The sequence below is a fragment of the Serinus canaria genome, chromosome 2 (genome assembly GCF_022539315.1).
Source record: "Serinus canaria isolate serCan28SL12 chromosome 2, serCan2020, whole genome shotgun sequence".
Lineage (NCBI taxonomy): Eukaryota > Metazoa > Chordata > Aves > Passeriformes > Fringillidae > Serinus > Serinus canaria.
This window is the reverse complement of record NC_066315.1, coordinates 112376889-112394299: the sequence shown is the minus strand read 5'-3', so window position 1 is coordinate 112394299 and position 17411 is coordinate 112376889. Positions and strand designations below refer to the sequence as shown.

The following is a 17411-nucleotide window of genomic DNA, read 5'->3' as shown; positions in this document are numbered from 1 at the left end:
TTTTGTGAGGAATGGGTCTTGCTTTCTGTGCATCTGTGGCCAGAGAAGTCATCATTTCACTTGCCCCTTTTTCAGAACTTTTGAGTGTTCATAGGTCTTATTTTGCTAATGTGCTTTGGCATTAGCACATATCCTGAAGCTACAGTAGATGATAGCTGATGATGTCTCTTCTGCTGTGGAATTAATACCCCACAGGTAATGCTTTAACTGGCCCACTTTTGAACAGATGAAATAGTTCTAGGTACTCACAAAAGTAGTTTTGAGTAACCTCTCTTTCGCTCTGTTGTTTCTGTCATAAGTGGTTAGATGTATGTGTTTTCTTGACTTTATGACATGGCTGTATTTTGGGCCTTACCTTGTCCTAGAAGTGACATGTATGGAATTCTTAATGTAGAAGTGACATGTATGGAATTCTTAATGTTAAATGTAATGGCTTTAAATTATTCAGGCTTTATAGTGATACAGCAGAATAGAGATATTGGTGCACACTACATATTTGCTTTTGTTTGGTATTGAATGCCTTTTTCACTTTAGAAATTGTGTTTCAGTAGCTGAAAGGCCGTACTGACTTTTGCAATGGTGTGTGTGATTGCATTATTCAGGGATTCAGGGCTGCTGGCATAGAAGGCTTGTGTGGAGGCATCCACATGGCATTACCTCAGAGTTTCCTAACCTGTGCCATCTCCACTCTGCAAGGCTGAAACAGGACTTCTGTTTTGTTCAGGGGTTGGAACATACAGCCAGTGGTGCCTCATGGCACATTTTCAAGGTGTAAGATTCTTGTCAGAAAGCAGTAGATTGGCCAATAATGGTGTGACTGTGAGTTTAGGGCAGGGTCTCTGCAGACTGCCTGGACACAAGAACCTACAGTATCACAGAATCATAGAATGGTTTGGGTTAGAAGGGTACCTTGAAGATATCTGCTTCCAGCCTCCTTGCTGTGGGTACAGACACCTTCAGCTAGACCTGGTTGCTCACAACCCCATCCAACCTGTTCTTGGAGACCTCCAGGGATGGAGCTTCCCCAGCTTCTCTGTGCAGCCTGTTCCAGTGCCTCACAATCTTTCCCTAATACCTAAACCTACTCCCAGTTTGAAGCATTGCCCCTTGTCCTGTCAGTACATGCTCATGTAAATAGTCTTGCCCCATTTTTCTTGTGGTGGATATGAAGTTTCCAGTCTTTGCCTGACTTGACTTAATTCAGTACATTCAAACATTTTAAGCAAGAAATTGTTCAAGGACATGGCCTGTCATGGTGCCATTGACTTTGAGTAAAATTTGCCTCAAGAAAGTATTTTTGCTGCAGTTTCATGAGATGAACAAATAATATTTGAAGCTGCTTTTGACAGCTGGAACTTTTAAAACTATTGCAGGTAGCAATATTCATCTTTTGTCTGATAATGACTGACTGTGGTGCTTCTATTATCTTTCTGTGCTTTGCTTGTGAAGTGGTAAAAACTATGTCAACTGTGTTTTGAGCTCACCAAAAGCTTACTTGGATGTCTAGGTTTGTTCCAGCAGTTCTACTTACTGATTTGATGACCTTTGTAAGAAAGATTCATTTTGAACACTGGCAAACATGAAATTAGGGTTGTGTTTACTGGATAAGATTATCACCATTCTGCTTACTTCTGAAGGTGGAAAGTGTTAGCATATTGCCATCCTTGAGGAAACATTTCTTACTCTCTTCATCTGATAAATTTTCAAGCAATTTCTTTGGATTAGTGACTTTGTCACACTGCACAGTCTATTACTTATGAAATCTTTAAGAACCTACACACTAGTTGGTGCAGGTAGCAGCATCACCTGAACTTTGTTATGCTTCTTCAGAAATGACAGCTGCTAAATTATTCAACTGTTGATGCAAGAGCTTCAGAATTTTCTTTTCATCAGTGTAGCTTCCTAGGAAAGTGCAACACTACATATTTCAGGGCTGCGGGGAGTTTTCCACTGCTTCCCTTCTGTCTTGATCCTGCACCTAACAGCGAACCAGACAAGTCTTCTGACTGACAGCATATTGAAATTATTTCAACGTTTCTGCTTCCAGACTTGTCTGTCTCTTCCTTAGTTATGTTGTAAACTGAACTCATTGATCTGGTAAGTTTTGATCTTTCTTAGCTAGACTGTTTAGCACATTCAGATGCTAACAGTGATTTATTTGATTGAACTGCCATTTCTCATCAAGCAGGCCCTCACAGAGCAAAAACTCTCCACCAAAGGCTCTGTGTCACTGTGATCTTATTTTTGTTCATTTCATAGTTTGTTCAACAAATTTTGAGAACATTTCTGGGTGCTTTTTTATGCATGCCACGTAGAAAATGGATCACTGTCAGGGTTATAACTGGCAGATAACTGGTGACATCTGAGCTTCCTCAGTCAGGGATCAGGGCAGCAATTTGCAGCCCGTGTGGTGCAATACTGTTGTGGTTCAACCCCAGCTGGCAGCTAAGTGCCACAGCCACTGACTCACTCCTGTAGCAGGGGGATGGGGAAGAGAATTGGAAGAGTAAAAGTAAGAAAACTTGTGTTTTCAGGTAAGGACTGTTACTTTCAAGAAAGGGTTGGTTGCAGCTCTAAGGCTTAGTAAGATGCCACTTCGAATCATGGGTACATTCAGGTCGTCTTGTGCTTAATGGATCATTTTCCAGCAAGGAGGCTTGCCTAGCTGGTTCTTCATCCCTAGAGCTAATAACAGGGTGCAGAATTGATGGAGAAAAGCCTTTCTTGCTAGGGGAATTTGAAAATTAAAATGTCTGCACAGTGGAGACTGAGATACTGTCCTTTTGTGAGTTTCTCAATTGCCTTCCTTCATGGAGTTGTGTACTTGGTGGTAGTAGTTTGACTTCAGTGAGGAAACATCTGTTCAGAAGGAAAGCTTCCAATTCACCAGGAAGCCTGACTGGAAAGCATATGGAAATGCTTGAGGAAAAGCAAGAATTCAAATGTGAGATTCTTTTGGGACTGTCTGTCTATATTCTAGGCTCTTAGGAAACAGCAGAGCTTTTCTTTTTCCTTCATGATTGTATGGCCTGTTCTCTGGCCTGCTGCAAATAGAACTGTAATAGCTGCTTTGCATCGTGATTATTAGGGGAAATACTTAAAGAGGCTGTGCCCAGGCTCAGGTAGTTTTGGTTTCTATGGCTCAGGGTAGGAGCCCTCGAGAACAGACTTCCGGTGGCAGTGTCCTCTTAAAGATATGCAGGTTGCCTGAGATAAGTGCTGGATCAGCTGCAGCCTGATCTAGGAGAGAGGAGCTCATTTCCCATTGAGAGGAATGGAAATGTGGTCTGCTCAAGCAGGTGTTGCAGTACTGGGATACAACTAAGGCTTCAAGGTTTGTTTCCTCCACCCCAGATCTCTAATCTTAATGTTAAAATGCTGAAATGAGCTGTATCCACAAGAAATTTTTCAGTCTAACTGAAAAATTTCCGTGGGCTCTTACAAGCCAGGATACACTCTGATAATCTGTGCCAACATACCGGGGAGCAAATAGCTGCTCTCTGTCAAATGCTTTTACAAATCTGTCATCTTTTCCTCTCTCTCAATTTTTACAGGAAAATCATCAGCGTGTTTGCATCTTCTTTGATTATGCAAAACGTGGTAAAAACACTGCATGGTCCTATTTTCTGCCAATGTTGAATCGACAAGATCTCTTCACTGTGCATATGGTAAGTTTTAAATGAACCTATCTCTGAAGATGGTAGAGAAAAATGCTGGTTTTCTTTTTCTTCTCTTTTTGGAATTTGAAACTAAACTTCTGCCTGGACTGGAAAGTTTTCTTCTTGCAGTCTAGATGAGTTATTCTTAGCAAAAGTTTCACCTAACTACATTTTAAAAAACAAAGTTACATTGTTAATTTGCATTGGTTTATTTCTGGGAGATTAGGGCAGATTTTAAAAATTCAGAAAAGCAGGGGCTTTAGAACAGTAAGTACAGTAAAACATACCTGAAAATCTTTTATGACAACTGCAGTTCAATGCTGTACAAATATGTGGTATTCACGTGCCTTTTGAACAGAGAGAAGCTGTGACACAAGCAGAGAAGAAGGAAAACACAATTCTTATCTCGCTTGCTGTGCCTGTGTTGTGCTAAAGTAGAATGCAATATAAAGATTGTTTACCCAAAGTGAAGATGTTTTGTTCCCTTGGCCTATCAGGGCCAAGAAGTGTGTGTGGGGGGGACTGTCATGGCACAGTCATGAGAGAATCAGAGATGAGTGCAGTTTTGTGCAGTTGTGAGCAAGAGTGAGTGCTTGGCAGATTCAGTTTAGATGAAATGTGCATGGTATAGTATAATAAAGTAATTGATTAGCCTTCTGATGATGGAGGCTAATGATTCTCTCTCCCCTTCTTTGGAGTCATCTTTGATTTACAATACAAATATTAGAATTCAAATTCTCATCTTGTGCAAAGGAAATATCTTTACCTCAATGAGCCTTGTTTTGTCATATGCTCAGTTTATCAGCTGACTCCCTGGAAGTGTAGAGTGAGAAACAGAGAAGTGCTTGATGTTATTCAAGTGCTGCTCAGTGGCAGCTAAAACATTGATACATTACCAGCACTGTTTCAGACACCAGTCTAAACCACTGCATCATATGGACTGCTTGAAGAGAATTAAGTCCATCCCAACCAAACCCACAGCCATGTGCAGTGTATTGTTTCTGCTATGCTTTGACTACTGTTTGCTGCTCCTGTATATGGAATAGCTTTTCTGGAATCTTAATATTCTTCTCAGCAGTTTGGTTTTTTTTTTTTTTCTTGTGGGCCAAAAATACATTTGTATTACTGTAAATTCCTAGTGGACACCACAGTTTCCCACAGTGAAACTTATATGGCTTGGGGAAGAGAAAACTGCACAACTATGAATTTTTCTACACTGCATGTGTTTGTGCTGGAATGATTTGGTAGAGTCAAATCAGAGACTCAAACTAGAGAGCCACTACCTGGTCTGCATTAAGCTGTGAGGGCAGAACTAGTGCAAGGATCCCAGGACACTGAGAAAGCCATGCTGTTTGCCCTGGGGTGTGGCCAGTGCAACTGTGTTTGGGGTGGTACTGCAACTTGAACAGTGAGCTGGCTTGTTCTCAAGGAAAAGGTCAGGCTTGATTTATTTATTTATTTATTTAATCTGATTGACTGCATGGATATGAATCAGTTTTCTTGATATAGCTGAGGGAGGAGGTTGCTGGGGTTTTTTATTGGCCAATGCAGTTTGTTTTGTGATTTTTTTTTTTTTTTTTGGTGGTAGTGCTACTGAAGATCCATCCTGCAAAACTGCAGTTTGAGCAGTCAGACAATGCTGACTGTCCAAATAGGCAGGTAAAGCATAATTTTTAGACTCTTGCAGTGCAAAGTATTTAGTCTCCTTGGAACAGTGGTTTTAAACATATTGTGTAGAAATTTTGATGGTCAGCATTTCTCTACTCAGATTTGTATTAATCAGATATTGTCTTCTTTAGATACTGCAAAAATATACAAATAATTTAACAAGACACAGAGAATCTTATGTGAAGTGGATCCACTAAGTTTACTGCCTTATTATACCTTTTAGTATGGTGCATGTTTTTTTTTTTTTTTTTTAAGTATGAATGTTTTTAAACCCAAATTTTAGGATTGTGTGTTTTTTGTTTGGTTTATTTTATTTTTCTCCTTACTGTGCACACTGGAAGCTTTACGATGCCACATCATTAGATATCCCGAGGCAGACAAAAATACTTATCCTTAGTGTAGGCTCAAATTCTGCTAAGCATAAATGGTCTCTCCCTCAGGGGCTGGGTAGCAGTTTTAACTCAGGAGAATTGTTGACTAGAGAACTGATATTTTGTGTTTTAAAGCTGGAGGGATTTTTTTAGGGTGACTTACTTGCATTAAGAAGGGGATCTTCTTAATTTTCTTAATCTTCTTTAGTTTTAGTGTAGCGATTGTTGTTCCAGACTCACACTTGTAATCCCTCTACAATCAGTGGTGGTGGTGCTGCACATGTGAATGCAGTAAGGTGGAAAGGTGGCTGGAATAGTGTCCTCACTGCATCATGGAACTGTGTGCATGCAAATGAACCCCTGCTTCAGTAATTTCTTGGTTACACTGTCTCTTTATATGTAGGCTGGCTCAAATGCTTTTGCAAATTAACTGCAGGCTGCAGTGTAGATTTACTTCAAATATAATTTGGAAAGTCTGATGTAAAAATATACTCTTGTTAAAGTATTCTTAAAGCCATAGGCATCATGGAAATTTCTAACTTGACCACAGTTTAACTCTTGAACTTCATTCTTAGATTGTACCTTCCATTTTACTTTTCTGGGCTTCAAACTTCTGCCTTCTTGAAGATGACTTCCTTCAGTTTAAGTACAAAAAACCTTCAATACCATGTTACCATTTGTATTGGCATATGCCATAGTTGCTTAAATCAAGCCTGCATGTGTTAGGCCACCAAGTGTCTTGCTTTTGATTGATTTCTGACTCTAGTAGTGTCCTACAGCAGTAGCTCATTGACAGCTTCCCTCCATCTCCTTCTGAGTTCTTTATTAGTGCCTTGTGAACTTCAGCAGCTACAGGTAACTGATAACAGGCACGAAGAGTCCCCTACATAGAAAACAGGTAGATTTCTGTAAGGGGCTAACTTTTATCTAAAACTGGTTTCCAGAGTTTACAGAACTTCTCACTGAATTCTGAAATTGCTGTGTTTGAAAAATTGATTTATTGCATTCTTTTTCAGGCAGCAAGAATTATTGCCAAACTGGCTGCTTGGGGGAGGGAGCTTATGGAAGGTAGTGACTTGAATTACTATTTCAACTGGATTAAAACTCAGCTTAGTTCACAGGTAAAAAGCTGCTTTTGTTTCAACTTTATAGTAACTTTGGAAACTTTTCTAAAGAATATGAATGTATAAATATGCAAACAAGAGGTATATGTTTTTTTTTTTAATGATATTTTTACTTTGTCATTTTTAAAGCTAAATGTTCTTTATTCAAGCACTTACTTTTTAACTTAGTATTTTAAGTGCTTTACTCCAGTCCTTGAAATGTAAATTAATAATAAATATTTTTGCCTTTCTGTTGGCTAGCACTGTCTTTTTTCTTCTGGACACTGAGAAAATATGAGACAACAGTTTGTTGTCTTGCCTCTACTATTTTGGTTATCAGAGTTTTTTGCTGGGAAGAAAAGTAACATGGCAACAGAAACTGAATATCAGAACCTTTTTCCAGTTTACTGTAGTACAAAGCCTTTACTCTTAGTCCTGTGTCTTGAAACTGAATAAATTCCGAGTTACTTGTACAGTGTTTTTATAGTATTGGCTCCGTTTGAACCACTAACTTCTGGCTTGTCCTTCAAAGATGAATCATTCTCCTTTGCATTAATTTCTTGACATTTTTCTTTCAAAACACGGTGATTTGTCACTCATTCCTCTTAGTGCTGTAGTAGAAGTGGATTCTGGAGAGCCAAGAAACATTCAGTAGATTTGTTGATTGTATATTTTCATGGGTTCCTAAACTGAGCTTATTAATAAGGAATTTTATTTTTTCCTCTGGAAGGAGAATCTTAAAGTTGAAATTTCATTCAGAAAGATGCAAGAGTACAATTTTCAAATTCTAAGATAAATAAATGTCTTGAATAAATCCACACTTAAATAATTAAAAATGTTCATGTACCAGATCAGTTCCAAGCTTGTTCTTCTAGACATGAAGTGTGTGTGGGAAATAACTACTATATATGGCGGTAATATATTAAGCAGGAAAATATCTAATAGAGTCTAATTTTTTTTGTGACTAGAAAGATTGGAGAACTGAAAGAAACTTGGTAACAGCTGTTCCTTAAGGGTGAAGAACAACTCTGATTTTAATTTTTTTTTTTTTTTCTTAGAAACTGCGTGGTACAGGGGGTTCTGTGGATTCAGGAGCAGTCTCCACAAGTGATGTGAGTATATCTTTGAAATCTGTCAATCTGCTATTTTGGGCAGGTGATGTTCATTCCTCGGATTAAGGTGCAGATCTCTTCTGGTGCCAGTGATAAGAAGTACTTGGAATCAGAACTGTACAACAGAGTGCCAGGTGATGGCGCCAAGAAACAAAAGTATTTTTAAACACTTCATTTCACATAGAGTATTGGCAGTGGAAGTGTATATTTTACAAGTTAGTTTGTCTTGTTAAAGCTGTTGATGTATCTAGGATTCTCTTTGTTAAAACTTGAAAAAAATATATAAAATTAATTTAATATTCAAACAGTTTTAAGTTCCTGGCTTAGTAATCTTAGAGGTCTTTTCTAGCTCAAATGATTCTGTGATTCAGTACTGTTTGTTTACCATTGAGTGGTTGGACTTGTAGAAGAAACCTGAAACTGAGACCCTTTTGGGTGTTGTGCTATGCAGAGCTCAGAAAAGGGCACATCAGATATTAAAGCTGATATTGCCCATAAACCACTGTATCATGAAATTGCAGGAGTGCTTTCAAAGCTGTAAGCTTTTCATGTCTGAATAGCTTGAATTCAGAGGAAAACAGATTGTCCTTTTGGCATCCACATTTTTTTAAATACTGAATTTCATGTAGCTGAAGAGCTGCTGAGCTTGGAAATTAACTGTGGCAGTATAACAAATGCAAATGATCATCCTGACTGGATTTTCTGTGGTGTTGTGGCATGATGAGGCAGTTTATCATAGTTCTTGAATGTGGAGTACAATTCAGTTTGGACTTTTGTTCGTTTTGCAGCCTGAAAGTGGTCACAGTTTCTCAGAAGATTTAACTTGGGATTTGTTGTTCTTCAAAGTGTAGTCATGGCTTTAAAGTGTTAGCTTCCTGTAGAGGAGAAATCTCTTAAATTATCCCATCTGGGGTTTAAACTAGAAAAGAAGTGAGACTTGTTCATGACTATGGGTAGGGCATAAAACAATGGCGTGAGCATATAAGTTGAAGTATTTCAGTATTTCATGTGCAGATCTGTGTTTCATAGTGTCGTGGTTTGAGAGGAAATGAAGTTTCCTTCCTCCGATGACACATAGTGTTAGGGCTCGTTAGACTGACAGCCCTCTGTCATACAGCCATAAAAGAGTATATAGTTCTACAGCACACAGCAGCACTTACTGTGAAGCCATGAGCTCCTCTGACGTGCTCAGAAATCAGTATTCATTGCACTGTGGCGCTGCATGGATGTACTGTGCCATGGCAGGGACCCAGAGCAGCAGAGTGCAAATATGTTTTGGATAATTAAAGTGGGTAAGTATTGTCTTAGCTTCGTTAGTGTTCGGATTTCAGATCTAGCTTATGCAGGATTTTCAAGCAGGTCCTGGCTAATTTCAGAGTAAATTAGAGATGCAGTTGTAGCGTTTTATACAGGAAATGAGAACTGGAATCTATTAAGAAGTTTCAATTATAATGGTGTTGGAAGACAATGCTTTTATGACACTCTTTTAAAAGAAAACTTCAAGTTCACTGGGTTGGTGATCCAGATAAATTAATGCATTATTTGGAGTGGGAGAGCTGTCTGTGTGTTTATAGCTGTTTTATTTGCACGGGGTGTGAAAATGAATGCTTTCACAGGGAAATTGATGTTCTAGATAATTTGAGCCCAGATGCACAGACTTAATTTTTACATAAAGGACTTAAATCTCTCAAGAGAGACACAGAATGAATAACTCTTTATTTTCAATTCTGTTTATTGCCTCCTTTCTTTTCATATGGGATTGCCTAACTTCTTTGCCTCTTTAAATGTTGGAAAGGTTTGATCTTGTATTATGTGAGTGACCTACTGTGAGACTTTCAAGGAAAAGGCTTATAGGGAGGAAAAAAGCATCAACATTTTATCAGCAGCATATCTTATTAATATATGTTTAGTATTAGTGAAGGTAATGCTGTCAATTGAGTAAGAAGAGAGAAAAACATGCTCTGGCAACTTTATTCAAACAGAAGACAGCTTTCATTCATAGATACTGAAGGAGGGCATGTTCAAATATTCTGATAATGTAAAGTAGTATTGCTTGCATAACACTTCTTTAATATTCAGAACTCTCTCCTTTTATGCCAGTAAAGCCTAATTAAGGAAACTGTACTTCAGCTCTTACTACCTGACTCTTCTGGTAAGAAGTGTTCTTCTTTTCACCCAGAGTTCCCAGTATGTACAGTGTGTTGCTGGATGTCTGCAGCTGATGCTCAGGGTCAATGAATATCGCTTTGCATGGGTAGAAGCAGATGGAGTAAATTGGTGAGCACCTATTTCAATTGATATGGATATACATGCACTTAGTATTACATCCCCCAGTGACCTTTTATTGGAATACAACTCTCTTGTTATAGACAGCTGTTCTGTTTGCCTACAAAAGAGATTTGTTTTCAAACATGAACAGAGTCAAATAGAAAAATGAAATTTGCACTCTTGAGGCACTGATGCAACTTCCTTGTTCAAGAAGAACTGCTTAAGTGTGTGTCTGAACAGAAATATAACCATTTGTCTTCACCTGAACATGTTCTGTATATTTTTTAGTAGAGCAAGGACTAACAAAATGAGTTTCTGCTAATCATCCTAGTCTTTGAGTTTGGAATTGTTCTGCTTGAAAATATTAGTGAAAGGAGAAACATTTTCTAGGGCTAAGACTAATTTTTTTCCACATACGGCTTCAAGTAGGTCACTCTTTTACCCAATTCTCCCAATAAATAGCTTTGCATTAGGCTAGGATTTTAGCACTAATCTTATTTAAAAAATGCTTGCCTATAAATAATTTTTCTGTCATCTATGCATCTACTGGGGATGGTTGGTACATAATTTTCACTTTAATGAAAAATATCCCTTTACACTGAAATGGAGAAAAGTCAAAATTCCTAGTGAAGTAAAATTTCAGGTCATGTTCCTGTGTGTCAAGGTGACACTGCTTGATACCAAGGAAGCTTTTTAATCAAGTATTAAAGCATTACAATAATCCTGTGTTTCACCATGTTTGAAATGGTCTTAAACTTGATAAGTGATTTTGAATGTAGATTCTTTTTTAAATTTTAAATTGAGTTATCTATTTCAAAATTGATCTGTAAATTGCTTAATAAAATTTCAAAACTTCATCTGAGCAAACCTTCTGCATGATGTCTTCTTGAAGATCTGTGGTGCTATTATTTTTCTAGCAGTACTTTGTATATTTGTATCTATGAGCCATTTTCTGAGAACTTGCTGTTAAATAATGAGTACTTCAGTTCATTTCAGACACTCCTGTGGACAAGAACAATTAAGGAATGAGGTTCAATTTGTGTAGATTTTGTTCCATTTATTTCTTCTTAAGTCTGAAGGAGTAGCTGTAATTTTTCTGTTTCTTTCAGAATGACAAATAATGCTTTAAACATACCAGTAGAAAAACTGTCTTGGTGAACCAGAAGATGGATACAGTACCACATCAGTTCAAATGTAAAAAGTTGCTTTATGGCTTTAAGGCTAATGAGGAAAAAAACCATCTCTTTAAAATATGGCTTTTTGAACAAGCTGCTTATACAATGATAAATAGTGATGGAGGTTACTATGAAGTGTATGTTGTATGCTCATTCTCAGCAGCTCTTTCCAATAAATTTGTGTTACCGTTTCTTTTAGCATTTCAGATTGGAGCAATGCAACCTATGTAGTCACTATTTAAAAATTAAATGTGTACTATGTCAATTTTTTAGCATCATGGGTGTCTTGAGCAACAAATGCGGTTTTCAGCTGCAGTATCAGATGATTTTCTGTGTGTGGCTGCTGGCATTTAGCCCTCAAATGTGTGAATATCTTCGTCGGTACAATATTGTCCCTGTGCTGTCAGATATTCTTCAGGAATCTGTCAAAGAGAAAGTAACCAGGATCATCCTCGCAGCATTTCGGGTGAGTACCTGTTAAATGCAGTTGTGCTGTGCTTCCCTCACAAATTCCTGGGTTTCAAATGTCACTGATGAACAGTTATTTCTGCTGGACCATATCAATAAGCTGATTGAAAGCTTAACTCTCTGTTTTTTGGGGTTTTTTTTTGGTGTGGTTTTTTGTTAAAATTTTTGGGGTTTTTTTGCTGGGTTTTTGTCTTTTTTTTTTCTTTTTGTAAACTTAAGTTTTTGCTAGAGGTAGTATAAAGTCTATTACTAGTAATAAATATTTGCTATTCAATGCCTTCTTAAAATAAGCTTGATTAAAAAAAGAAATGTTAACACAGGCACTAGTGATTTCTCTTTTTTTATTTCTTACTGGTACTACTGCAAAACCCTGCAGTTACTAATAGCTGATAAATTTTACCTTATGAAGCTTTAATTAACAGAGTATTATTTTGAATGCATATGTTAGTCCAACTGAGAACTTACTTTTATTTACTAGTCCAAAAATTTTTTCTTGGTGGCTCTGTAAAAGCAGATGAGAATACCCATGTAAGAGTGATTAGTTGACTTACTGTGTCTGTGTTACCTGAAAATTCCTGGTCCTATATGAGATAATTAGAAAAAAATTGAGTACCTAGGCTTGATGTTTTTACTGTGAGAGTACCATTTTAGGTTCATGGATGCTACTAGTTTTATGTGCATGCTTGCCAAGTATCTTGTGAGTAATACAGGAAAGCTGTAACAACTTGTAATGCTGTTTTCAAGCAGCACTTGGTATTCCTGAGTATGAAATGCAGGTTTTGGAAGCTGTTTGTTTTCCTGGATGTTCTAATAGTAGGTGTTGCAAGCACATTAGAATGGGGAGAGGGAAATTGTGGCTTACTGATTTGCTGATTAGCAATGATAAGCTGTATCAAAGTGCTTACACTGCCTCTCTATCTGGAAACATCTGCCACTGAAATATTTCTGGATAAGCCAGATCATAAGAATCTGCTGTTTGTCTTCTTGAAGGAGTACAGTGGTATGAAAACTTCAGTAAGAGCTATTCTTACTATATGTTCTTACTATATTTTTACTATTCTTATTCTCTAGATGTTGTAGTATTCTTAAAGATCTTGATGTTAGGATTAAGCAGGGACATATAGCAAGACAAATTGGAAAAAAAATTAAAAGAGAAAAAGAACCTGAGAAGCTCAGCAATTAATATCCAGTTTCTTCCTATTCTGAGGTCATTAAAAAATAGGAGAAATAATTGCTAGTTCTTAGATCTACTGTGTTTTGCAAGAGGAGACAAAAATGAAGCTAATTTTTCTTTTAATTAAGGCTAAGAAAGAATAAGTTGTTGTTTCTGATACAAGCTTGGGGGAGTGTAACTTAGCTGTTTCCTTTCTCCAACGTTAAGGACTCGTGTTGGCGTGAAGATGAGTTGTTAACTGGCGGCCAGAACATAATAGATTAGAAATTAGATATCAGAGCTGTGAGTTCTGAAGTAAAATTAGGTAGCAGAGGAAAAGTAGTCCTTTTCCTGTATGAGATGCCACAGTTTCTGGGAGGGGGGGAGGAAATTGAATAAAAGACTAGGCTTGATGATTCTAGCATTATGGATTCTAGCTGTCTGTCTATGCATTATGGAAAGTGCTTCGTGAGTCTTGGCAACTTGGATGTCCTGTCTACTACTTCTCCTAATTTGACATATTTCACTTTTATGTCAAGTTTATTGCCTGAAGTATATAACTACAAATGTAATAATTTTTTCTATAAAGCAACAAGTATTGGACACTCCTCTCTCTTTGAATCTACTGTTTTCTCTACCTATTATTTTATCCCCTCATTTTTCATACTTTTATCCTCTTCTACATCTGTTTCCTGCCTAGAACTATTCTTATACCTCAAGATTTTGGTTTTTATTACTGCGTAGTTTACTGATCCATTCTATATAGTCATATATTTATGTTTTTACTTTTTTAACATACCCTTTCAAATTCACTGTGAAAAGCTTGAGCATCCCACTATGGTATGAGATAGGTAATAATATTGGGAATAACTTCCACATCTGCTAGCAATTAGCTTAACTAGGAGTTCTTTGGAACCTTTATCCACCTGCTCCTGGAACCCCTTGAATTGTCTAATTTAAGGTTCATTATTTTTTCATTTGCTCTAATTAGCAGTTTTAACTCTTAAGTAAATTAGCATTTCTTTCTGTGAATTACCTTTTAGTTCTCTTACTGAAGTAAAAACTGGGGTGCCTTTTTTCTGCACATTAAAGCTAATTGTATATGGCCATTAAAAGCAGTAAGAGGACTTATATTTAGTTTTCAAGTTTTAAAATTGATTTGCAGTGTTCTGCTTCAGTAACTAATAGGATGCCTGATATAAAAGAACCTCAAGTGTAATAGTTCAGTGACAAGAGTCATGCAGTCAAATTTCTTCTGTATAGTTTCACTGCTTATTTCTGGCAGACATTAAGTCCTATTTATATGAATACCTGTTCTGTTTATTAAGGACTTTGTCTTTTGTATGAAATTCATGTTTTCAGCTTTATCAAAAAGTGCAGGTGGCCAGCTCTGATTGAAAAATATAATTGAAAGCTGATAAAATGGAGTAGAAATGTAATGACTAGATGATATTGGAACTTGACTACTGCATTCTGTGCTTATACTTCCAATCCTACCAACAAGCTTCTGTTTAAGTAAAAATGTCTAGTTGGAATATTCCCAAACTTGAAAAGAGCTGATCTAATCCAGATGGTAACTTTGAATTGGAAATAAGACTTCAGGTTACTTTTTTTAAAGGCTCTCTGCCTCATGCTACTGCTGCACAGAAAACTAAAATGATAATCCAAGATAAAAGTGGCTGTTTATGGTGGAAGTTCTGGTCTTTGAGATATAAGCCTGCCTTTTTTCTTTGAATAGTATTTGTAGTCACCTCAGTTTCATGTGGAAAATATTAAAAACAGGTGAATTAGTACTTTCTGTTATTAAAGAAAGAGATTATTTCAGGAAGTGGTCAATTTTGTGACTTAGTAATTTAAAAAGTTAAGAATATTTCTTTAAAATAATGCTTTGCTTCAAAGTAGTCTGTTCTTAAACAAAATAAATACATCTTTACTTCCCTAGAATTTGTTAGAGAAATCTACTGAGAGAGAAACTCGCCAAGAATATGCTCTTGCCATGATTCAATGTAAGGTTTTAAAGCAGCTAGAGAATTTGGATCAGCAGAAATATGATGATGAAGACATCAGTGAAGATATCAAATTTCTACTGGACAAGCTTGGTGAGAGCGTGCAGGACCTTAGGTATGCTATGCAGTGTGCACTTTAAAAAATGCAGTTAGGTGAATGTTGGTAGAACTTTTTCTTTTGTAAGGCTAAAATATCTACAGAATTATGATCTGTAAATGCTATTTAGTGAGAGAGAGCATTACAGAGATGTGCTGGTTGTTAGTTTCCAATTGTATGTCAGTATTTAGAGGCTGAAAAGAAAATAAATAGAAAACAAGTTTTCATTTATATATGCGATCTTTGTAACTGAGAGATTGTTAAAGGACTCGAAAGTGATCTTAAAGGATTTCCAGTCAAAACTGAAGTCTACCTGATTAGAATAATTTCAACTGTCCAGATTAACTCAAGTTTTTGCTAGTGTTTACCTTGTTCTTGGTCTTGTGCCTAAACTGAAGTGCATACTGTAGGTAGTGTCAAAGATTTAAGTGGAGGGAAGGTAGACCGAAATCCTTCATGGGGGAAGTTAAAACATAAAAACCCAGAAAAACAGAGAATTAAATTCCAAAATGTTACATTTGTGTGGTTGGGTTTTTAATTTTTTTTTAAATTTATTTTCTGGGAATAGTTTTGGGGCAGATAGTGGGTTGTGTTTAAAAGCAAATTTTTCTTCTTGCCTCTCATGCATTTTCTTAGTTACCAAATGGTGAAACAGGGAACAATTCTCATACTCTGCAGAGCACTGACTTCCAAATGTGTCACAGCAATTTGAGCTCCAGCTTTGTTGGGGACACGCTTGGGCATATGGTTCAAAGTGGTTGTAGAAGCTTGGCCAATATCTCATTTAGGTCTTGTGTTGCAGCTCCTTTGATGAATACAGCTCTGAGCTCAAGTCAGGAAGACTGGAGTGGAGTCCTGTGCATAAATCTGAGAAGTTTTGGCGGGAGAATGCTGTAAGACTAAATGAGAAGAATTATGAACTACTCAAGTAAGTTTTCAAGTCTTGAATAATGTGATCCTTTAATGTTTTCTGTGTTTAAATGAACCAGAATCCAATAAAGTTTTACATTTTAACACAAAGTCAGGAATGAAAGCAAAACATCCTGCTTATTTTAGATAAGCAAAACATCCTGCTTATTTTAGAATGTGTAGTTTGCTGTGTTCAAAACCAGAATTGTTTATTTGCTTTTACTGGTGAAAATGTATTTATGATAAACTAAAGATATTTCCTCTAACTTGCATGCAGGTTTGATTTGATTAAAAAAATGTTTTTACTGTATCTTAATCTTAGATTGTGTTGTGTGGTGATGTTGATCTGAGTAATGAACTCCTGTCTTGCATATTTGGGAGTTGAAAGTTGTGGTACTCTTCCATGAAAAATTTTGCAATGTGTGTATTTTGTGTTGGGACTGTATTTGGAGTACATAGATTGTTAGATGAAGTGAACCTGAGCTCATATTTATTTGCAGTCAAGGACTGGCTGTCTGGCATATGAAACTATGTCCTGAAATGATGCCTGGCTCTTGTCATTAACTGATAACACATGGTGTTCTTTCAGTTCAGGGCTTGCTAGTAAGTGCCAGATCTAACAGAAATCAGGAGGTCAAATGGAGCATGTGAGATGTTAGAAGACATGGCAAGAGCAAGGTGATCCTGAGATTTATGTGCATTTCGGCTGGCCTGACACCTTAGAAAAATTCTGATAAATTCTTCCCTGAGTGCATATTGTTGAATATGTAGGATTATAGACTTAAAAATCTTAGATGCTGACAACTGTGGCATGAAGTTGATGTTGAGGCTTAGTATTTCCTGTGGTGATTACAATGTTTTGCTGTATTTATTTCTCCTGATTCTGGGACCTAATTTCTTGCGCTTCTGCTGCTACAAAGACAGTGATCTTCAGTAGTTCTTGACACACCCCCAAGTCTCAAAAAAATCCCCCAAAAACTCAACACCAAACCAAACAAACCAATCCTCAAAAATCCCACCAACCCTCCACCACAACATAATGGGGAGATTCTTGCACCTCAGAACTTCATTTTTTGCTTTGTAAGGCATTTGACAGACAATCCTTATTTTCTTTGAGCATTATAATTTTATTTTTCCTTATTTGCCTGCTTATTAGTTTTTTAAAGCTAATACTTTCACACTACTGTTAAAAATAATTGTTCTCATACCTTCTGCTATTATTGCTCTCTTTGATGCTGGGCTTGTATTTCGTTAAACATCGTTAGATGGCTCTTTGGTGTCTTCTGCTTAGTGTTACAGTTCAAGTTTCTGCTTCCTCTTCTTGTCAAAAGTAGGAGTTCTTTTCATTGAGAAGTGGTTTTCCTGTCACTTTCTGGCCTCTAGGGAGGCAGTGGCTATAGTAATTGAATTTTACCAGAATGT

At 36.9% G+C, this 17411-nt stretch overlaps 1 protein-coding gene across 2 annotated transcripts in view; it reads left to right on the top strand.

Annotated features, from left to right (window-relative positions):
* Window positions 1-17411, top strand: part of ATP6V1H (ATPase H+ transporting V1 subunit H) — a 46917-nt gene that overhangs the window by 12902 nt on the left and 16604 nt on the right. For both annotated transcript variants that reach the window (XM_009085272.4, XM_050971109.1), the window contains exons 5-11: window positions 3555-3668; window positions 6715-6819; window positions 7860-7913; window positions 10093-10190; window positions 11630-11822; window positions 14920-15098; window positions 15883-16008. In XM_009085272.4, coding sequence (XP_009083520.1) covers window positions 3555-3668; window positions 6715-6819; window positions 7860-7913; window positions 10093-10190; window positions 11630-11822; window positions 14920-15098; window positions 15883-16008 — 869 coding nt within the window. The remainder of the gene's footprint in view (window positions 1-3554; window positions 3669-6714; window positions 6820-7859; window positions 7914-10092; window positions 10191-11629; window positions 11823-14919; window positions 15099-15882; window positions 16009-17411) is intronic.